The sequence below is a fragment of the Oryctolagus cuniculus genome, chromosome 15 (genome assembly GCF_051225735.1).
Source record: "Oryctolagus cuniculus isolate XC-2025 breed Fujian yellow rabbit chromosome 15, ASM5122573v1, whole genome shotgun sequence".
In the NCBI taxonomy this organism is placed as follows: domain Eukaryota; kingdom Metazoa; phylum Chordata; class Mammalia; order Lagomorpha; family Leporidae; genus Oryctolagus; species Oryctolagus cuniculus.
The window spans coordinates 27,730,291-27,752,795 of NC_142881.1; the positions used below are offsets into that span (position 1 = coordinate 27,730,291).

The following is a 22,505-nucleotide window of genomic DNA, read 5'->3' on the forward strand; positions in this document are numbered from 1 at the left end:
AAGATCTCTCCCTCTGTGTCTCCTTTTCTTTCTGTAATTCTGCCCTTCAGATAAATAAATTTTTTTTTGAAATCTTTCTTTTATTTTTATTTTTATTTTATTTTATTTATTTTTTTGACAGGCAGAGTGGACAGTGAGAGAGAGAGAGAGACAGAGAGAAAGGTCTTCCTTTGCCGTTGGTTCACCCTCCAATGGCCGCCGCGGCTGATCCGAAGGCAGGAGCCAGGTGCTTTTCCTGGTCTCCCATGGGGTGCAGGGCCCAAGCACCTGGGCCATCCTCCACTGCACTCCCTGGCCACAGCAGAGGGCTGGCCTGGAAGAGGGGCAACCGGGACAGAATCCGGCGCCCCGACCGGGACTAGAACCCGGTGTGCCGGCGCCGCAAGGCGGAGGATTAGCCTAGTGAGCCGCGGCGCTGGCTAGATAAATAAATTTTAAAAAATCATTTGGGCTGGCGTCGCAGCTCAATAGGCTAATCCTCCGCCTGTGGTGCTGGCACACTGGGTTCTAGTCCTGGTTGGGGCGCTGGTTTCTAGTCTTGGTTGCTCCTCTTCCAGTCCAGCTCTCTGCTGTGGCCCGGGAGTGCAGTGGAGGATGGCCCAAGTGCTTGGGCCCTGCACCTGCATGGGAGACCAGGAGGAAGCACCTGGCTCCTGGCTTCAGATCAGCATGGTGTGCTGGCCAAAGCATGCTGGCCACAGTTGCCATTGGGGGGTGAACCAATGGAAAAGGAAGACCTTTCTCTCTGTCTCTCTCTCTCTTTCACTGTCCACTCTGCCTGTCCAAAAAAAAAAAAAAAAAAAAAATCAGTTTGCTGTAAATATATGGATTAATTTCTGTGTTCTCTGTTCTGTTCCATTGATGTATGTATCAATTTTTATGCCAGTACCAAGCTGTTTTAAATAAAGGGCATCAAAATTGGAAAAGAGGAAGTCACATTATCCATGTTTGCAGATGACGTGACGTTGTACATTGAAAAACCTAAACACTCCACCAAAAAGCTGTTTGCGTTGATGAACAAATTCAGTAAAGTTGCAGGTTTTAAAATAAACAGAAAAAACAGTAGCTCTTTTGTATGCTAGTGATAACACTGAGAAATCAATAAATCTGATTCACAATAGCCACCAAAAAATCAAATATTTAGGAATAAATTTAATCAAAGAAGTGAAAGATCTCTACAATAAAATTATCAAATATTGATAAAAGAAATAATCAAGGGGCTGGCGCCATGGTGCAGTAGATTAATTCTCCGCCTGCAGCGCTGGTTCGAGTCCTGGCTGCTCCACTTCCAATCCAGCTCTCTGCTATGGCCGGGGAAAGCAGTAGAAGATGGCCCGAGTCCTTGGGATCCTGCACCTATGTTGGAGACCGGGAAGAAGCTCCTGGCTCCTGACTTCGGTTCGCCGCAGCTCTGGCTGTTGCGGCCATTTGGGGAGTGAACCAACAGAAGGAAGACCTTTCTCTCTGTCTCTTCCTCTCACTGTCTGTAACTCTATCTCTCAAATAAATAAATAAATAAATCTTTAAAAAAAAAAGAGAAATAATTAAGGATACAAAAAATATGGAAAGATTTCTTGCTCCTGGAAGAATGAGTATCATTAAAATGTATATATTATCTAAAGCAATCTTCAGATTCAATGCAATCCCTGACAGAATACCAATATATTCTTTATAAGGTCTAGAAAAGGCACTCCTAAAACTCATGGATCACAAAAGGTCCGGAAGAGCCAAAGCGATCCTGAATGAGAAAAATCAAGCTGCAGGCATCATAATACCTGACTTCAAAGCGTACTTGAAAGCTATGGTAATTAAGATACGCATCTTCAGAAGTCTTATGATGGAGCAGGCATTGTGGCACAGCAGGTTAAGCTGTGCTTGGGATGCCTCTGTCCTTTTCGGAGTGCCTGGTTCTAGTCGTGGCTACTCTGCTTCCTATCCAGCTTTCTGTTAATATATATCCTGGGAGGCAGCTCAAGTACTTGGGCCCCTGCCACTCACATGGGAGACCCAGATGGAGTTCCTGGCTGTTGCAGACATTTGGACAGTGAATCAGCAAATGGAAGACTTCTGCCTCTCTATTTCTCTCTATTTGTATCTGCCTTTCAAATAAAATGAAGATTATTTTAAAAGGAAATTAAAGTGTCTGATTGACAGAGCATAAATTGCCACACATCAGTACATGAGTAAATATCTGTTTACATCCTGCCAGGGCAGTTTTCCTTTTCCTTAACCCTCCTCATTATAGTGTACCAGGCATAAATGGAGCTAAGGAGCTGCTAGGCATAAATGGAACAACCACCAGCAGAGCTGAGGCTAGTACGTAGGTCTCCTAACCACCCAGGTGATGCTAAGTCACTTTGTTTCTCAGTTTCTTCAGAAATAAAACTAGAGGTTTGGATTAGACTATTATATAAGGCAAATTTTTTCCTTCCTTCCTTCCTTCCTTCCGTCTTCCTTCCTTCCTTCCTTCCTTCCTTCCTTCCTTCCTTCCTTCCTTCCTTCCCCTCCCTCCCTCCCTCCCTCCCTCCCTCCCTCCCTCCCTCTCTCTCTCTCTCTCTCTCTCTCTCTTTCTTTCTTTCTTTCTTTCTTTCTTTCTTTCTTTCTTTCTTTCTTTCTAGATTTATTTATTTTATTTGAAAGGCAGAGTTAGAAAGAGAGAGATCTTCCATCTGCTGGTTTACTCCCCAAATGGCCGCATCAGCCGGAGCTGGGCCAGCCAGGAGCCAGGAGCCAGGAGTTTCTTCCAGGTCTCCCATGTGGGTGCAGGGGCCCAAGGACTTGGAACATCTGCTGTTTTCCCAGGCCATCAGCAGGGTTCTGGATTGGAAGCTGAGCAACCGGGACTTCAATCAGCACCTACATGGAATGCTGGCACTGTATGCAGCAGCTTAACCCTGTATGCCACAGCAGCAGCCCCTAAGGCAAATTTTCAATGCTAATTTCACCTGTATCAAGCTTAGAAATGACTTCAAATCTGATATACCATGTGGATGGCAGGGGCCCAGTTACTTGAACTATCACCTACCCCCTTCCAAGGTGCCCATTAATAGGAAGCTGGATCATAAGAGGAGCTAGGATTCAAACCAGGCAGTCAGATACAGGATGCCTGCACAGATACTTTAAAACTTAGGAACACAGGCTTAATTACTGAGTTCCAAAGGAGAACATTTGTAACATTTATAACATTTCTCCCCTTCCACAGCCCCTTTGAAACTCTTTGATATACTGATGGGTAGGAGCCTTGCAGGAGGAAGAGACTTGATGTCAGTTTCCAGTTGTATTTAAGGTGCTTGGGTGGTAATTTCCAGTTGTAGATTATGATGACTAAAAGTAATGAGTTGAGGCCCTTGCCTGAAATTCGCCTTATTCCACATGGAAGGAGAGCATTGAAAAGAATTTAATAAAAGTTTAGTAGTTTGAGCCGGCGCCGCGGCTCACTAGGCTTAGCGGCGCCGGCACACCGGGTTCTAGTCCCGGTTGGGGCGCCAGATTCTGTCCCAGTTGCCCCTCTTCCAGGCCAGCTCTCTGCTGTGGCCAGGGAGTGCAGTGGAGGATGGCCCAGGTGCTTGGGCCCTGCACCCCATGGGAGACCAGGAAAAGCACCTGGCTCCTGGCTCCTGCCATCGGATCAGCGCGGTGCGCCGGCCGCAGCACGCCGGCCGCGGCGGCCATTGGAGGGTGAACCAACGGCAAAGGAAGACCTTTCTCTCTGTCTCTCTCTCTCTCTCACTGTCCACTCTGCCTGTCAAAAAAAAAAAAAAAAAAAGTTTAGTAGTTTGTTTGGAATTGTTTTCATCTCATTTCTTACTCTCTTTTGCTTATTAGAAAGTATTAATTCTAAAGTAGATAAGACATATTTATGAGATTTGGGGTGGACATTGTTTAACTGTAACCCAATTGTAAATCCTCAGAGGGGGAATATTTGTAAACATGTGCTTTTCACATCTTGGAAGGTTCCTGCTATTTCTACCAACTACTTGAAACTGAACACATGCAAGATCTATATCCCCTAAGCTTAGAATTGCATTGCTTCTGATTTATTTTAATAAGGTCTTCTTGATTTCTAATATATTTTCCTTGGATAAGAACATCTTCCTCTTGACAACTTATTTAAGAGACACAGGAATATTTTGAGTGGAGGCTGTATTTCATGCTTCAAGGCAAAGCCATGATCAATATAATGTAAATTGCCCAAAGGAGTCTTCTCTTTTTGTTGTTATTGTTTCAGTTTTCTTTAGACTGTCATAGAATTTGAGAGATAGGTCTTACCTAAAATTTTAGGTCAGACTTAGGACTATTCAGGTATTTCCCTCCTTGCCTCCTTATTTCAGAATCAGCCAATACATAGCAAATGCTGAGCGTTTACCATGAACCACATGCTTATAGAAAAAGTGTAAGACGTACTGTGTGTGCTAAAGATGGTTGATACCTAGTAGAAGAGATTTTCTGTGCTTTGATGTATACTCAAACATGAATGTTCTTTGGCTGTACATTAGAGGAGGCAATGCAGTTGTCTTTTGTGCTGTTGGGTACATCTCTTCCTTTAACAAAATTTTGATTTGAATGATAGCACATATTTTCCAAAAGTCATTGAACAAAATTAGTCTTCTTGTTTTGGATTTCTCTAGAAGTAAAATCAAGCTTTACCCTAGCCCCATTCTTATCTTTTTTTTTTTTTTTAAGATTTATTTAATTTATTTGAAAGAGTTATAGAAAGAGGGAAAGGCAGAGGGAGAGAGAGAATCTTCCATCCCGTTGGTTCACTCCATAAATGGCTGCAATGGTTTGGGGGCCAGCCAGGCTGAAGCCAGGAACCTGGAACTCCATTCAGGTGGATGGGAGAGGCCCCAAGTACTTGGGCCATCTTCCACTGCTTTCTCAGGGTGCTGGATTGGAAATGGAGCAGCAGGACTCAAACTGGTTCCCATATTGGATGATGGCATCACAGGCTGTGGCTTAACCTGCTGCATCACAGTGCTGGGGTGGGTGGGAGGATCAATTAAATTTCACAGTTAGAGCCCAGAATATAAGAGAGAGAAACTTTTTAACAGTAGAAAGAATCTGGGAGGTCAGGAAATACATGCAAATTTGCAATGGAGACCTGTGGGATTTAAAGTTAAAATAAAATTCTAAAATTCCTTGCTATGAAAATTTGGGCATGATTCATGGACTTGCTTCTATACAGAATTGAAAAATACACTGAGGTTGATCTGCAATAGTGTTACAAATATATACAATTATATTTGAAAGTAGTATAGTATTTTCAGTTATTTTGAAATAAAATTTAATTTTTGGGCTCTTGACCATTATTTTCTGCCTTGGGCCTCTTTCCAGAGGAATGTCTGAAGACAGTCAAGTGCAGTGTGATTTATGAGGCAGTGAAGGCCAAGTACTTTGTGGTGACGAGGACCTACTTACTTTGGGGAAATCAATGGAGCACATCAGTCTGCAGCACACTTCCTGCCTTAATGGTCCTAAGCTCGATCAATATTTGAAATTTAACTTCACTATCAGTCTGTGGGCAGTGTGTGCTTTGCAGCCTTGGTTCTATCAACCTCAAATATATGGCCAGACCCATTACCAATGAAGCTAGTTACATTTTCCTGTTTGGTTTTGGATCTGCTTTAAGCCTTGACCACTGGCACATTTTTTAAGGATGTAAAATGTTTTTTTTCCTGTTGGCCAGGTAATGATTTAAACTTTGATATTAACTGGTCAAGGGAGAGGATCTTGGCAAATGTACAAGATCTGCATGATTCTTTATCATTTCTCCATCCTAAAAAATTTTCCATTGAGAAGTATTTGAGTTGACTCCCCCGCACCTGGGAGGGCATTCTGACACTGACTGTGGCTTTCTTTTCTTCTTAAAGACTGAATTTTTTTTGGAACTGTTTTAGGTTTACAGCAAAATTGAGAGGAATATACAGAGAAATCTCACATGCCCCCTGTGTGTACATATCTGTAACCTCACCCATGAACAGCATCCCCCACCAGAGTGGTGTTTGTTAGGATTGACAAGCCTGTATTTACGTATACCCAGAGTTCATGGTTGACATTAGGGTTCACTCCTGGTATTGTATATTATGTGGGTTTGGGCAAATACATATGTATCTATCTTTACTGTATCGTATCAGACTATCTTCACTGCCCTAAAGTGTGCCTTTCCCCCTCCCACACAGATTCTCTGACCATGGCACAGGTGGAGAAACGGGGAGGTTTGCTCCGGAAATCTTCAGCATCCAAAAAACCACTGAAGGAAAAAGTAGTGCTGATGTATGATGAGATCTTCATGGTAAGGCCTGGGCCCTGTCCATCTGCACAGCTCAACTCCTTAGTTTCCTCATCCCAGATGAAAAGTAACCTTCCTCTGCCTGCCACCTTCAGCTTCTACAGGGAGAGTGAAATTGTTAGAGAGTGAGCACTCAAGATAAGAGTGAGCTTTCCTATAGTAGAGATTCTGATCATGTATTAATAAATATAGATTATTATGTTCGTATTAATTGGTGTCACGAGCTGGCAAAAACAATTGAAAGGAAGGAGGGAGGCTGGGGAGGATTCCTTTGTGAATATCTTTAATCAAGGCTTTTTTTTTTTTAAAGATTTATTTTATTTTCATTTGAAAGAGTTACAGAGAGAGATAGAAACAGAGAGGGAGATCTTCCATCCGATGGTTCTCTCCCCACGTGGCCGCAATGGCCAGAGCAGTGCCGATTTGAAGGCAGAAGCCAGGAGCTTCTTCTGGGTCTCGCACGTGGGTTTAGGGGCCCAAGGACTTGGGCCATCCTCCACTGCTTTCCCAGGCCATAGCAGAGAGCTGGATTGGAAGAGGAGCAGCCGGGACTAGAACCAGTGCCCATATAGGATGCTGGCGCTTCAGGCCAGGGCTTTAACCCACTGTGCCACAGTGCTGGCACATTTTCTTTTAAGATTTATTTATTTATTTTGAAAGAGCCTCAGAGAGGCAGAGTTGAGAAGAGAGAAAGAGAGAAAGGAAGGCTTCAATTCACTGGTTCATTCCACAAATGGTCACAGCGGCCAGAGCCGGGCTGATCTGGAGCCAGGAGATTCTTCTGGATCTCCCATGCAGGTGCAGGGGACCAAGGACTTGGGCCTTCTGCTGCTGCTTTCCCAGACCATAGCAGAGAGCTGGATAAGAAGCAGAGCAGCCAGTACTCAAACCAGTGCCCATATGGGATGCTGGCACTACAGTCGGTGGCCTTACCCGCTAAGCCACAGTGCTGGCCCCAAGACTTGTTTTTCTTATGATGTGACATAAAGGCACTTCTGTCCTAGAGGTCCTGTGAAGTGCTCTTTGACTCTAGAATTCTGTAATTCAGATCTCTTCTCTTCTCTTCTCTTCTCTTCTCTTCTCTTCTCTTCTCTTCTCTTCTCTTCTCTTCTCTTCTCTTCTCTTCTCTTCTTTTTCCTTTCTTTCTTTTCTTTTCTTTTCTTTCTTAATTTTTGACAGGCAGAGTGGACAGTGAGAGAGAGAGAGAGACAGAGAGAAAGGTCTTCCTTTTCCATTGCTTCACCCCACAATGGCCACTGTGGCTGCCGCACCGCACTGATCCGAAGGCAGGAGCCAGGTGCTTCTCCTGGCCTCCCATGCGGGTGCAGGGCCCAAGCACTTGGGCCATCCTCCACAGCACTCCCGGGCCACAGCAGAGAGCTGGACAGGAAGAGGAGCAACCGGGACAGAAACTGGTGCTCCAACCAGGACTAGAACCCGGTGTGCCGGCGCCGCAAGGTGGAGGATTAGCCTATTGAGCCGCAGCGCCGGCTTGCTTGCTTGCTTGCTTTCTTTCTTTCTTTTTTTTTTTTTTTAAAGGATTTATTTATTTAGGGGCTGGCACCGTGGCACGGTGTGTTAACACCCTGGCCTGAAGCACTGGCATCCCATGTGGGTGCCGGTTTGAGTCCCGGCTGCTCTTTCTTTAAAAGATTTTTATTTATTTATTTGAAAGTCAGAGTTACACAGGAGAGAGAGAGAGAGGTCTTCCATCTGCTGGTTCACTCCCCAATTAGCCACAACGGCCAGAGCTGCGCCGATCCAAAGCCAGAGCCAGGAGCCAGGAGCTTCTTCCCGGGTCTCCCACGTGGGTGCAGGGGCCCAAGGACTTGGGCCATCTTCTACTGCTTTCCCAGGCCACAGCAGAGAGCCTGATGGGAAGTGGAGCAGCCGGGTCTTGAACTGGCACCCATATGGGATATGGGCACTGCAGGTGGCTGCTTTACTCACTACACCACAGCGCTGGCTGCTAATTCAGATATTTTCAAAAGAGGTATTATATTCTATTTCAAGTTGTTTGTAGACAAAACAATTGTTTGGTCAGATTGTCTCCTTTTCCCAGCTGTTAGGCCGTTACAAAACACACCAAACACCGGAGTAAGGGAAAGGGTTTATTGGGGAAAACCCAGCAGGCCAGAGGGAAGGGCAAAGAGGGAAAAAGAGAGAGAAGGAGAGTATAAGAGAGAGAGACAGAGAGGAGAGGAGCTAGCGAGGAGAGAAGAGAGAGAGCAGAGAGAAGAGAGACGAGAAGGGGAGGGGGGAAGAGCAGAGAGCACAGAGAAGAGAGAAAGAGAGCCATATGTTAGGAACAGGTCCTTTTAAAAATTTTGCCCCGGGCTGGCACCGTAGCTCAATAGGCTAATCCTCTGCCTGCGGCGCCAGCACACCGGGTTCTAGTCCCGGTTGGGGTGCCGGATTCTGTCCTGGTTGCTCCTCTTCCTGTCCAACTCTCTGCTGTGGCCCGGGAGTGCTGTGGAGGATGGCCCAAGTGCTTGGGCCCTGCACCCGCATGGGAGGCCAGGAGAAGCACCTGGCTCCTGGCTGTGGATCAGCGTGGTGCTCCAGCTACAGCGCGCCAGCCGCAGTGGCCACTAGGGGGTGAATCAATGGAAAAAGGAAGACCTTTCTCTCTGTCTCTCTCATTGTCCACTCTGCCTGTCCAAAAAAAAAAAAAAAAAATTTGCCCCGGAGGGCGGGCAGGGAAGCAGGAGCAGCGAATCCCATTAGGGTGGGGGTGGAGCTTGACACTGGCAGTTGGTCCATGTGGCCACCTGGTTTTCAGCAATGGCGGCGTGGGCTAGAGCCTAGGATGGTGTCAGAGTGTAGATTGCGCCATGGATAAAACTGTGCCATTTTCCTAACACCAACTATTTTGGATGACAGGAGTTATAAGCAATTGGATTGAAGATTAGGTCTTCAGTACTGCTGATTGACCGTGGTCCATGCTTGTGTTATTTTATTTTATTTTTTTTTGACAGGCAGAGTTAGACATTGAGAGAGAGAGACAGAGAGAAAGATCTTCCTTCCGTTGGTTCACCCCACAAATGGCTGCTATGGTCTGCGCTGTGGCTGGTGCGCTGGGCCAATCTGAAGCCAGGAGCCAGGCGCTTCCTCCTGGTCTCCCATGCGGGTGCAGGGCCCCAGCACTTGGGCCATTCTCCACTGCCTTCCTGGGCCACAGCAGAGAGCTGGAATGGAAGAGGAGCAACCGGGACAGAATCTGGCACCCCAACCGGGACTAGAACCCCGGGGTGCCGGCACTGCAGACAGAGGATTAGCCTAGTGAGCCGCGGCGCCAGCCTGCTTGTGTTATTAAATATAGGATACTGGGGCTGGCACTGTGGCACGGTGGTAAAGCTGCCACCTGTGGCGCTGGCATCTCATATGGGCAGCTGGTTTGTGTCCTGACTGCTCCACTTCTGATCCAGCTCCCTGCTAATGTGCTTGGGAAAGCAGCAAAAGATGGCTCAAGCACTTGGGCCCCTGCACCCATGTGGGAGACTCAGAAGAAGCTCCTGGTTCCTGGCTTTGGATTGGCCCAGCTCTGGCCATTGCGGCCATTTTGGAAGCAAACCAATGAATGGAAAATGTCTCTTTCTCTCCCTCTGTCTCTCTCTGACTCTGCTTTTCAAATAAATAAATAACTCTTTAATAAATAAATAAATAAATACCAGCTATCAGCAAATAGAGTAATTGGATACCCTGTAGCTTTTTTTTTTTTTTAAAGATTTATTTATTTACTTGAAAGAGTTACACAGAGAAGGAGATGCAGAGAGAGAGATTGAGAGAGAGGTCTTCCACCCCCTGGTTCACTCCCCAGTTGGCCACAGTGGCCAGAGCTGTGCTGATCCAAAGTCAGAAACCAGGAGCTTCTTCTGGGTCTCCCATGCGAGTGCAGGGGCTCAAGGACTTGGGCCATCTTCTATGGCTTTCCCAGGCCATTGCAGAGAGCTGGACTGGAAGTGAAGCAGCCAAGACTTGAACCGGTGCCCATATGGGATGCCAGTACTGCAGGCAGTGGCTTTACCAGCTACGCCACAGTGCCGGCCCCTACCCTGTAGCATTATATGCCTTCTGAGGTTCTTATTATAAGTAGTACTAAGTAGTACAGGTAAAGTAGGATAATACTTCCAAAAGGAGTTGTCATATATTGAATTCTTACTTGTATCTAGATTATTCTAAATTTGTTACTAAATACATTTGTTCTTTTTTTGTTGTTGTTCTTAGAGAATTCTTTTTTTTTTTTTTTTTTTTTTTTTTTTTTAGATTTATTTATTTATTTGCGAGGCAGAGCAAGAGAGAGAGAGAGAGAGAGAGAGAGGTTTTCCATTTGCTGGTCCACTCCCCAAATGGCCACAGTGGCTGGAGCTTGGCTGATCTGAAGCCAGGAGCCAGGACCTTTTACTGGATCTCCCATGTGGATGCGGGAGCCCAAGCACTTGGGCCATCTTTTGCTGCTTTCCCAGGCCATAAGCAGAGAGCTGGATCGGAAGAGGAGCAGCTGGGACATGACGTCCCATATCGGATGCTGGTGCTGCAGGTGAAGGCTTAGCTTACTGTGCCACAGTGCCAGTCCCATGGTGCTGGTTTTGCAAGAGGCCTCAGTTCTGTTGACTCACTGAGGGTGATGTCACAGTGGTGGGAATGTGTTTGAGATGGAGAGATCACATCACAAGACCAGAAACTAAAGCAAAGTCCTAGGTGCACTACTTTGATGCCTTCTAAGTGCCCTCCCACAGTGTCCTAATGACCTACCACGAGGTCCTATCTCTTAACATCACCATACTTGGGATCATGCTTCCAAATCATGAACCTCTAGGAGACATACTCAAACCATGTCCAAACCACAGTAGTTGGCAAGCCTTGAAAACAGCCATGCAGAAAATTAATACAGAATTGCCCAGGTCAATACAGGTGCTCTACAGGGAAGATGAGTAGGTACTAGGATCCTTTAGGGCTTCTCCCCTGTTAAGTAGGCTTGGTACACAGACAATAACTGCTTGAGTGAGCTTTGGGGTTGGGAAGTACCAGCTCCTTGAGTTCTCTGTTTCATTTGTAGACAACAAAATGACATTACAGATATGTGAGGGTCACAGTGTGGCCCCTGCTGGGGTGCAGGATTTGAAAGAAAGTGATAGAATTCAGTAAAATGAGGACCATATAAGAAGGCCAGAAATGTTGTTACTTCTCTGTTCCATTCTCAGTTAAACATCTAGAAGAGATTGTTTTTTCCCTCTGCAAAGATTTGTTTATTTACTTGACAGGCAGTTACATAGTGAGAGATATGCATCTTCTGTCTTCTGTCTACTGGTTTGCTCCCCAAATAGCTGCAAAGATCAGGGCTGGGCTGAGCTGAAGCTAGGAGCTGGGAACCCCATCTAGGTTTCCCATATGGGTGTGGGGCCCAGGAAGTTGAGCCATCCTTTGCTGCTTTCCCAGGCACATTAGCAGGGAGTTGGACTAGAAGTGGAGCAGCTGGGGTTTGAATTGGTACCCATACAGGATGCTGGCAGTGCAGATGGCTTAACCCACTATGTCACAGTACTGGTGCTGCATCCTCCACACCTCATTTTTTAAAGATTTGTATTTGTTTGAAAGGCAGAGTTACAGAGAGAGTGAGAAACTTTATTTGGCAGCATATGTACTAAAAATGGGATTGGGTGAAATGGAGGTAGACAGGGAGGTCTTAAATCTGCTGTTTCACTCCTCAAATGGCTGCAATAGTCAGGTCTGGGCCAGGCCAAAGCCAGGAGCTAAAACTCCATACAGGTCTCCCACTTGGATGGCAGGAGGCCAAGTACTTGGACCACCTTCCACTGCTTTCTTAGGCGCTTTAACAGGAACTGGTGCAGAAGTGGAGCAGCCGTAACTTGAATAGGTGTTCATATGGAGTGCTGGCATTGTATGCGATGGTTTAACTGGCTATGCCACAATGCTGGCCCCTTGAAGAGATTCTTATATATTTTATTAGATCAGGAGTTCTTAAATAATGAAGATGTTAGTCTTGGTAGTAATTTTCAAGGGTATACTTAAGGTTAGGTGATAGTGGGTTATTGACCTGCTGATTTTGTTATGTCATTGTCTTCCTGTGAAGCAGAGATTCTTTTTTTTATATTTTACCCGTTAACCAGAGACCTTTTAGTTCCTAAACTTTCTTTTTGAAAATTACTGCTGAGAAATGTTTAGCACCATAATTTTGCTTTTTTCACTAATTTGAATGAAGAACAGAGCATACTAAAAGCTGTTTAAAAACATAAACCTATAAACAAAAAAGCAAAAAACCCTCTGTGCAGTGGCCTGAAAGGGAGGGCAGATGGAGGGGCAAGGAGAAGTCGTCCGTACGGGATAGTGTGAGAACCTCTGCAGCGTTACTCAGGTGTCTGGGTTCTGGCTCCTGCACTGGTAAGTCACTGAACTCGGCGCTTCCAGTGTTAGTATTGAAAGGTGAAGTTTGGGAGATGTGATGGTTGGGGGTGGGAGGGAGGTTATGGAGGGGAAAAGCTGCTATAATTCAAAAGTTGTACTTTGGAAATTTATATTTATTAAATAAAAGTTGAGAAAACAAAACAAAACAAAAAAGGCAAAGTTAACCCTGGGTAGTGTTCTTCGTGCTTTTAGTGAGAGCTGGGGAAGCTGAGGTGCTTGTCTTCTGCTTTCAGATGGAGGACCCCGGCCAGTGCAGTCCTCGGTTTTGGGAGGAGCTCTTCCTCATGAAGGTGGGTCTTGGTGGCCTCTGTGCGGTCCCTTGGTAATTAAGCAGCCTTCTCATGTGTCCTCGGTGCTGAACTAAAAATGCACCCAGACCCTTATTGTTTCCTTGGCAGGTGAACTTAGAGTACCTAGAAGGCAAGCTGGAGTCTCTTGATGGTGAGGAGTTAATGAAGATCAAGGACAATATCAATTGCTTATTTCAGCACTGCATCCAGGCTCTGGGAGAAGAGCATCCAATTCGAGTTGTCAATGCATTGCAGGTACAAGGCTGGGAGACTGGGGGTCTTGTTTAACAGGAGAAAAAATTAGATCTGTTGAAATATGAGGTACCTGAGCCATCTTCCTGTGTAAATTAATTGACGCTTACAGTAGTAATCTTGTCCATTTGTACAATCTGATGTAATTCCAAGGCAGATTGTGCAATAGAACTCTTGTTACTTAAGGAAAGGAAGAGAGGAAACTGGGGGAAAGATAATTAGTCTATTGCAAAAATCAGAAGAGATTCTAGTACAGTATTTTCTCATTAGGGCAGGAGGTTTTATTTTATTTTTTTAAGATTTATTTATTTGAAAAGCAGACTGACAGATGAGAGAAAGGTATCTTCCATCTGTTGGCTCACTCACTAAATGGCTGCAATAGCTGGGACTGGTCTAGGCTGAAGCAAGGAGCCTGGAAACTCCATCTGGGTCTCCCTTGTACGTGACAGGGGCCCAGCACTTGGGCCATCATCTGCTGCTTTCCAAGGTGCATTAGCAGGGAGCTGGATTGAAAGTGGAGCAGCTGGGAGTTGAACTGATGCTTGGGTTTGGGATGTGGGTGTCACAGGTGGCAGCTTAACCTGCTGTGCCACAGTGCTGGCTCCAGATCAGGGTTCTTTTTTTTTTTTTAAGATTTATTTTTGGGGTTGACCCTCTTGCCTGTGGTGCTGGCTTCCCATTTGGGTGCCAGTTTGTGTCCTGGTTGCTCCTCTTCCAATCCAGCTCTCTGCTATAGCCTGGGAAAGAAGTAGAAGATGGCCCAAGTGCTTGGGCCCCTGCATCCACGTGGGAGACCCAGAAGAAGCTTCTGATCCTGGCTCCTGGCTTCAGATTGGCCCAGCTCTGGCCATTGTGGCCATTTGGGGAGTAAACCAGCAATGGAAGACCTTTCTCTTTGTGTATCCCTCTTTCTGTCTGTAATTAGGCCTGTCAGATAAATAAATAAAATCTTTAAAAAATTATTTTGTTTATTTCACAGGCAGAGTTAGAGAGGATGAGAGCGAAAGAGATCTTCTGTCCACTAGTTCACTCACCAAATGGCCACAATGGCTGGGGCTGGGCCAGGTCTAAGCCGGGAACCAGGAGCTTCTTCCTGATCTGCCATGTGGATGCAGGAGCCCAAGCACTTGGGCCATCTTCTGTTGCTTTCGCAGGAACATTAGCAGGGAGGTAGATTGAAAGTGGAGTGGGCGGCCATTTGGGGAGTGAACCAACGGAAGGAAGACCTTTCTCTCTGTCTCTCTCTCACTGTCTATAACTCTACCTTTCAAAAAAAAAGAAAAGTAAAGAAAGTGGAGTGGATGGGTCTTGAACCAGCACTCATATGGGATGCCAACATAACAGCTGGAAGCTTAACCTGCTACACCACAATGCTGGCCCCAGATCAGGGATTTTTAATTTGAGGTTTCAGGAGGTCCTTGAATCACTGAAATCATAGGTAATATTTCATGTGCATATGCACATTTTTTTCTGGAGAGAAGGGTTTTATCAGAACCTCAGAGAAAACATCAGAATCCCTGTTTTTAGGGCCAGAGTTGTGGCATTGCAGGTAAAGCCACTGCCTGTAATGTCGGCGTTTAACCCAGCCCCGGCTGTTGCAGCCATCTGGGGAATGAAACGGATGGGAGTTATCTCTCTCTCTAACTTTGCCTTTCAAATAAATAAATAAATCTTTATGCTAAGATCATGAAGAAGATTCATTCAATGACTATTTTTTGAATTAGTATTGCGTGCCAGACATTTGGTAGGGATTCATTGTGGGTTTCTTGAGAGACTTTGATACTTTCACTCAGTACTTTGTTCCTAGTACATAGAACAGTGCTTAGAAAATATGCAGCACTGTAGAGGTAAATTACTATGAATGGTGTTCTAAAGTTTCAAAGTTCATGTTCTAGTAGGTCCAGTATAGCCTTGATTGGGAGTGCTTAGGACAGTTACTGTCAAACTTAGAATATGTAAGTTCCATCATGAAATAAAGGTTATTATTAGAATCATTGGTAGATTGGGTTTAAATTTCTTCTTTATTTTATTTTTATTCATTTAACAGGCAGAACAAGAGAGAAAAAGAGAGAGAGAGAGAAAGAGAGAGATATTTTCTGTCCATTGGTTTATTCTCCAAATGCCCATAGCATTTGGGGCTGGGTCAGGCAAAAACCCAGAGCCAGAAGCTCTGTCCAGGTCTTCCATGTGGGTGGCAGGGACCCAATTACTTGTGCTGTCACTGATGCCTCCCATTGTGCACTAATATTACCAGAAAGATGGAATCAGTAGCAGAGCCAAGACTTGAACCTGGGCACCCGATATGGGATGCGAGCTTCCAAGTGGCATCCTAACTGCTCTAACAAATGATTGTCCCCGTTCCATGGTTTGAGTTGTAGGGTGGGAACTCAATTAAAGTTGGAAATTGTATTTCCAGTAATTACAAGACTCACTGTGAAGGCTTGAATTGTAAACTTTTATTCCAGTAGAAGTAAGTTGACATTAAGCCCCTTGGTGACCCATAAAAATATTTTGCATGATTAAATATAACGAATACTTACAGAGCTTTTACAAAGTTCTAGGGACTATTTTTGGTGTTTTAACAAAGTTCCAAGTACTGTCTAGGTGCTTTATGGTATAATTTGCATAAGCCTCACAGCATCATTGTATGATAATACTTTTATCTCACTCCTGTTTTTTTTTTTTTTTTTTTTTTGAGATTGATTTATTTATTTGAAAGGCAGAGAGAGAGAGAGAGAGAAGTCATAAATCTACTGGTTCACTCCCTAGATGGCCACAATGGCTGGAGCTGCATTGATCTGAAGCCAGGAGCTAGGAGCTTCTTCTGGGTCTCTTATGCAGGTGCAGGGGTCCAAGGACTTGGGCCATCTTCTACTGCTTTTCCCAGGCCACAGCAGAGCTGGATCGGAAGTGGAGCAGTGGGGACTCAAACTGGCGCCCATATGGGATGCCGGCACTGCAGGTGGTGGCTTTACTCACTGTGGCACAGTGCTGGCCCCCTCATTCCTGTTTTATAGATGGGAAAATTGAGCCACTGAGCAATTAATCTGTCTGGGTTCTCACAGCTAGTAAGTGGTGGATGGGAATGATAATGAATTTAAGATTTAAAGCAGTTGGGTCTTACCAATCAGGGATTTCACTGTTGTAGTTATTAAAAATAATTACTAAGTCTGGCATTGTGGTGCAGTGGGCTAAGCTACTGCCTGCAGCAATGGCATCCCATATTAGAGTGTGGCTATGAATCCTGGCTGGTCTTCTTCCCATCTACCTTCCTGCTAATGTGCCTGGGAAGGCAGTAAAAGATGGCCCAAGTACTTGGGCTCCTGGCATCCACACGTGGGAGACCAGGATGGAATTCCTGGCTCCTGGCTTTGGCCTGGTCCCACCCTGGTCGTTGCATTTGGGGAGTGAACCATTGAATAGAAGATCTCTTTCTCTCTGTTTCTCCCTCTCTGTGTCATTCTGCCTTTCAAATAAATAAAATCTTAAAAAGATTACTAAAACTGTTTACTGAGGGGTAGGTGTTTGGCCTAGAGGTTAAGGTGCTGCATCCCCTGTTGCAGTGCTTGTGTTCAGTACCTGCTTCTGCCTCCTGATTTCAGCTTCCCGCTGATGCAGACCCTGGGAGGTAGTAGTGATGGCTCAAGTAATTGGATCCTTGTCACCCAGTGGGAGACTCAAATTGAGTCCCTGGCTCCTGGCTTTGGCCCCAGGGGCCATTGCAGGCATTTGGGGTAGTGTAGCAGTGTTTAGGAGTTCTATTTCTTTCTTTTTTTAAAGATTTACTTATTTTACTTGAAAGTCAGAGTTACAGAGAAGGAGAGGCAGAGAGAGAGATTGAGAGATGGAGAGATTGAGAGATTGGGGGGGGGGGTCTTCCATCTGCTGGTTCACTTCTCAATTGGCCGCAACGGCCTGAGCTGCACTGATCCAAAGCCAGGAGCCAGGAGCTTCCTGCTGGTCTCCCACACAGGTGCAGGGGCCCAGGGACTTGGGCCATCTGCTACTGCTTTCCTAGGGCATAGCAGAGAGCTGGATCAGAAGTGGAGCAGCCAGGACCTGAACTAGTGTCTACATGGGATGCCGGCACTGCAGGTGGTGGCCTTACCTGCTATGCCACAGCACTGGCCCCTATTTCTCTCTAGCTGGCTCTCTCTGTCTGCCTCTCATGTTTTAAAAAAGAAAAACATTAAAGCTTGTAATTTATGATGTAAATGTTAGATTTTTAAGAACTTAGTAGAAAAAGAAAAAGAGAGTACATAGTAGTTCCCATCACATGTAGGTGGCAGAGACTCAACTGCTTGAGACATTGATTGCTCCCTCTAGAGTCTGCATAAGCAAGAACCTGGTTTCAGGATCTGGAGCTGGGAAATCGAACCCAGGAACTCTGATATGAGATAACTTCCATCCCCTAGTTCACTTCCCAAATGACTGCAATGGCCAGGACTGGGCCACAACAAAGCCAGGAGCCCGGAGCTTCATGTGGGTCTCCCACATGGCTAGCAGGTTCCCAAGGGCTTGGGCTGTCTTCTGCTTTTCCAGGTGCATTAGCAAGGAGCTGTATTGGAATGGAGCATCTAGGACTCAGTGCAGTTGCTGCAGGCGGTGGCTTAACTTGTGCCCCAGTACTGGCCCCTGCAATTGATTTCATAGAAAGGAAAACTAGAACTGTGATTTATTTGAGAGACAAGCTGACAGAGTTCCCATCTGTTGGTTCACTCCCCAAATCCTTGAAATAGCCAGGGCTAGAGCCAGGAGCTGGGAACACACAGGTCTCCCATGTGGGTGGCAGGAACCCAGTTGCTTGGGTCATGACCTATGCCTCCCAGGATCTGCATTGGCAGGAAGCCAGAGTTAAGAGCCAGAGCTGGGGTTGAATCCAGACATTCTGATGTGGGATGCCAGTGTCTTAACCACTAGGCTAAATTGCCTCTCTTGTTTTTGTTTTTGTGTATCACCTTCCATTCTTTGTCAGTAGTGCAGTTTTTAAGAAGATGGCCAAAAAAACAACAAAAAAAGAGGGTGGGGAAAAAACATGAGGATGATAGCAGTTTCAGTTGTTGTTCCTCTTTGAATTTCTAGATTTTGCACATATTGAGGCTTAGACTGTGTTTTGCAGCTCAGAGCGACAGAGATTGGAGGTCAGCTGTATAAGTAAGGGGTTTGAGGTTGCAGTGCAAGGCTGCAGACCCAGCGCCCTGCTGGTTTTGAGATTTCCTCTCTAGAAAGAATTCTTTCTCTCATCTCTGCAGACCTTGTGTGCACTCATTCGAGGAGTCCATCAAAAGAATAAATCTACTTCCGGGTTTGACATTATCAACATGCTGATGGGCTTTGACAAGGCGGAGCTGTGCATGAAGGTGAGGCCTGAGCTGCAGATGTGCCTGAGCATGGCTGCTTCTGACAGCTGTCTGTGGATACCATCTGTAGATTTGGATTCAGATATTAATGTTGTATTTAACCTTGAAGTTGGATATTTTTATTTAACACATTTGGTTTATCTGAGAAAAAGAACATTTTATTTTATGTTCAAATTTGAATTAAGGCATCCTTTTCTTGAAGGATAAAGACTGAACAGTTTCTTTTTTTTTTTTTAAAGATTTATTTATTTATTTGGAAGTCAGAGTTACACAGAGAGAGGAGAGGCAGAGAGAGAGAGAGAGAGAGAGAGGTCTTCCATCCGATGGTTCACTGCCTAATTGGCCGCAATGGCCAGAGCTGTGCTGATCTGAAGCCAGGAGCCAGGAGCCTCCTCTGGGTCTCCCACATGGGTGCAGGGGCCCAAGGACTTGGGCCATCTTCTACTACTATCCCAGGCCACAGCCAAGAGCTGGATGGAAAGTGGAGCAGCTGGGTCTCAAACCGGCGCCCATATGGGATGCCAGGCTTCAGGCCAGGGCGTTAACCCACTGTGTCACAGTGCTGGTCCCTGAACAGTTTCTTTTATTTATATCATACAGTCATATGTTTTAAAGAACATTTATGAACGTAACTTATAGCAAGGTAATGCATAATAGCAACTTTAGCTGAAATTTAAGCTTTCTAATTTAACAGAGACTTTGCTTTTATCACAGTTTAAAAAAATTATTTATTTATTTGAAAGGCAGAATTATAAAGAGAGAGGGAGAGAGATATTCTACCCACTGATTCATTCCCAAATGGCTGCAACAGCTGGGGCTGTGCCAGGCAGGAGCCAGGAGCCAGGAGCCAGGAGCTTCTTCCAGGTCTCCCATGTGGGTACAGGAGCCCAGATGCATTAGCAGGGAGTCAGATTATAGGCTAATCCTCTGCCTGCGGCGCCGGTACACCGGGTTCTAGTCCCGGTCGGGGCGCCGGATTCTGTCCTGGTTGCCCCTCTTCCTGTCCAGCTCTCTGCTGTGGCCCGGGAGTGCAGTGGAGGATGGCCCAGGTGCTTGGGCCCTGCACCCCATGGGAGACCAGGAGAAGCACCTGGCTCCTGCCTTCAGATCAGCATGGCCGGCTGTGGCGGCCATTGGAGGGTGAACCAATGGCAAAGGAAGACCTTACTCTCTGTCTCTCTCTCTCACTGTCCACTCTGCCTGTCAAAAAAAAAAAAAAAAAAAAGGAAGTAGAGCAGCCAGTACTGGAACTGACACCCATACCACAACGCCAGCTCCAATTTTATTCCAATCTTTATTTGTGCTGTTGACACTATCTTTTGTTAGTGATAGCTTTATAATTTGCATATGATACTATTTACCCTTTTAAAATGTACAGTCGAGAGTGTGTCAGTATTTTCACAGAGTTGTACAATCAGGGTCATTTTCCATTCCTCTCTGGCAGCATTAATCTATCTTATGTCTATATGAGTTTATCTGTTTTGGACACCTCAGACAACAGAATTATATCGTATGTGGCCTTTAGTGTCTGGCGTTCACTTAGTGTGATGTTTTCAGAGTTCATCCATATAAAATGTCTCATATTTCATTTTTTTTTTTAAAGAAACCTCTTTTTTTTTTTTTTTTTTTTTTTTTGACAGGCAGAGTGGACAGTGAGAGAGAGAGACAGAGAGAAAGGTCTTCCTTTGCTGTTGGTTCACCCTCCAATGGCCGCCGCGGCCGGTGCGCTGTGACCGGCGCACCGCACTGATCCGAAGGCAGGAGCCAGGTACTTATCCTGGTCTCCCATGGGGTGCAGGGCCCAAGGACTTGGGCCATCCTCCACTGCACTCCCTGGCCACAGCAGAGAGCTGGCCTGGAAGAGGGGCAGCCAGGACAGAATCCGGCGCCCCGACTGGGACTAGAACCTGGTGTGCTGGCGCCGCAAGGCGGAGGATTAGCCTAGTGAGCCGCGACGCTGGCCTCTTTTCTTACTTTTTTAAAGATTTATTTATTTATTTGAAAGTCAGAGTTACACAAAGAGAGGAGAGGCAGAGAGAGAGAGAGAGGTCTTCCATCTGGTAGTTCACTCCCCAGATGGCCGCAACAGCTGGAGTTGCGCTGATCCGAAGCCAGGAGCTTCTTCCCGGTCTCCCACATGGGTGCAGGGGCCCAAGGGCTTGGGCCATTTTCTGCTGCTTTCCTAGGCCATAGCAGAGAGCTGGATTGGAAGAGGAGCAGCCAGGACTCGAACCAGCACCCATATGGGATGCCTGCGCTTCAGGCCAGGGTGTTAACCCGCTGTGTCACAGTGCCGGCCCCATATTTCATTCTTTTTACTGCCAAATAATTTTCCCTTGGTTGGATATACCTCATTTTGATATTCCATTTCTTGGCTGATGGACATTTGGATTGTTTGAAAATTTGCTATTATGAATAATGTTGCTTTGAACAGCCATGTATAAGTGTTTGGATGTATGTTATATGTTTTCAATTATTTTGGACAGTTACCTGGGAATAAAATTATTGAGTCATGTGGTAACTCTGAATTTAACATTTGAGGAACTGTCAAATCATGGTAGCTGTTCCATTTTACAATTCACCAGCAATGTATGTATGAGGATTCCATTTTTATTTTTGAATTTGTTTTTTATTTATTTGAAGGGCAGAGTTAGAGAGGAGGAAAGATAGAAAGGGGAGTGAACCAGTAGGTGGAAGACCCTTCTCTCTCATTCTCTCTCTGTCTTTCTCTCTCTGCCTCTGTGTAACTCTGCCTTTCAAATAAATAAATAAATCTTAAAAAAAAAAAAAAAAAAGATGTATATAGAGAGATCTTCTATCAGCTGGTGCACTCCCCAAATGGCAACAACAGCAGGGCTGGGCCAGGCTGAAGCCAGGAGCCAGGCGCTTCTTCCTGTCTCCCACATGGGTTCAGGGGCCCAAGCTCTTGGGCCATCTTCTGCTGATTTCCCAGGTGCAATAGCAGGGAGCTGGATTGGAAGTGGAGCAATCGGGTCTTGAACTGGCACCCATGTGGGATGCCAACTTAACAGGTGGAAGCTTAACCTGCTATTATACAATGCTGGCCCCCAATTTTTTTTTTTAAAGATTTATTTCTATCTTTGAAATACAGAGAGAGAGAGAGAGAGAGGGATAGAGAGAGAGAGAGAGAGAGAGAGAGAGAGATCTTTCATTTGTTGTTTCACTGCTCAGTGGCTAAAACTGCCAGGTCTTTGCCAGCTTGAAGCCAGGAGCCAGGAGCTCCATCGTGGTCTTTCACATGGGTGGCAGGAGCCCAAGTAGCTAAGGCATTGTCAGCAGCTTTCTCAGATGCATTATTAGGAAGCTAGTTTGGAAGCAGAACAGATGGGACTTTTACTGGTGCTCTGATATAGGATGGCATTGCATAGCAAGCCACAGCTTAACCCGGTCTACCACAATGCCAGCCTAAGGATTCCAGGTAATTTACATCATATGAATAAACAGTTGTTTTTGTCTGTCTTTTCTTCTTTCTTTTTCTTTTTTTTTTCCTTTGACAGGCAGAGTGGACAGTGAGATAGAGAGACAGAGAGAAAGGTCTTCCTTTGCCGTTGGTTCACCCTCCAATGGCCGCCGCGGCCAGCGTGCTGAGCCGGCGCACCGTGCTGATCTGAAGCCAGGAGCCAGGTGTTTCCTCCTGGTCTCCCATGGGGTGCAGGGCCCAAGCACTTGGGCCATCCTCCACTGCACTCCCTGGCCACAGCAGAGAGCTGGCCTGGAAGAGGGGCAACCGGGAAAGAATCCGGCGCCCCGACCGGGACTAGAACCGGGTGTGCTGGCGCCGCAAGCAGAGGATTAGCCTAGTGAGCTGCGGCGCCAGCCTCTTCTTTCTTTTGAGAAACTTTATTCATATCCTTTACTCATTTCTAG

The 22,505-nt window shown here is 45.7% G+C and overlaps 1 protein-coding gene across 12 annotated transcripts in view; it reads left to right on the top strand.

Moving 5' to 3' along the window:
- ARMH3 (armadillo like helical domain containing 3) overlaps positions 1-22,505 on the top strand; it is a 213,085-nt gene that overhangs the window by 8,573 nt on the left and 182,007 nt on the right. For 9 of the 12 annotated variants that reach the window (XR_016221975.1, XR_016221976.1, XM_002718677.6 and 6 more), the window contains 4 exons: positions 6,180-6,292; positions 12,949-13,005; positions 13,114-13,260; positions 18,510-18,617. Coding sequence is in view for 10 of the 12 variants with exons in the window: in XM_002718677.6 (XP_002718723.1) it covers positions 6,191-6,292; positions 12,949-13,005; positions 13,114-13,260; positions 18,510-18,617 (414 nt within the window). In the remaining 2 variants the exon portion in view is untranslated. The remainder of the gene's footprint in view (positions 1-6,179; positions 6,293-12,948; positions 13,006-13,113; positions 13,261-18,509; positions 18,618-22,505) is intronic. The other 3 variants (XM_089314436.1, XM_089314441.1, XM_089314437.1) reach the window with 1 other exon arrangement.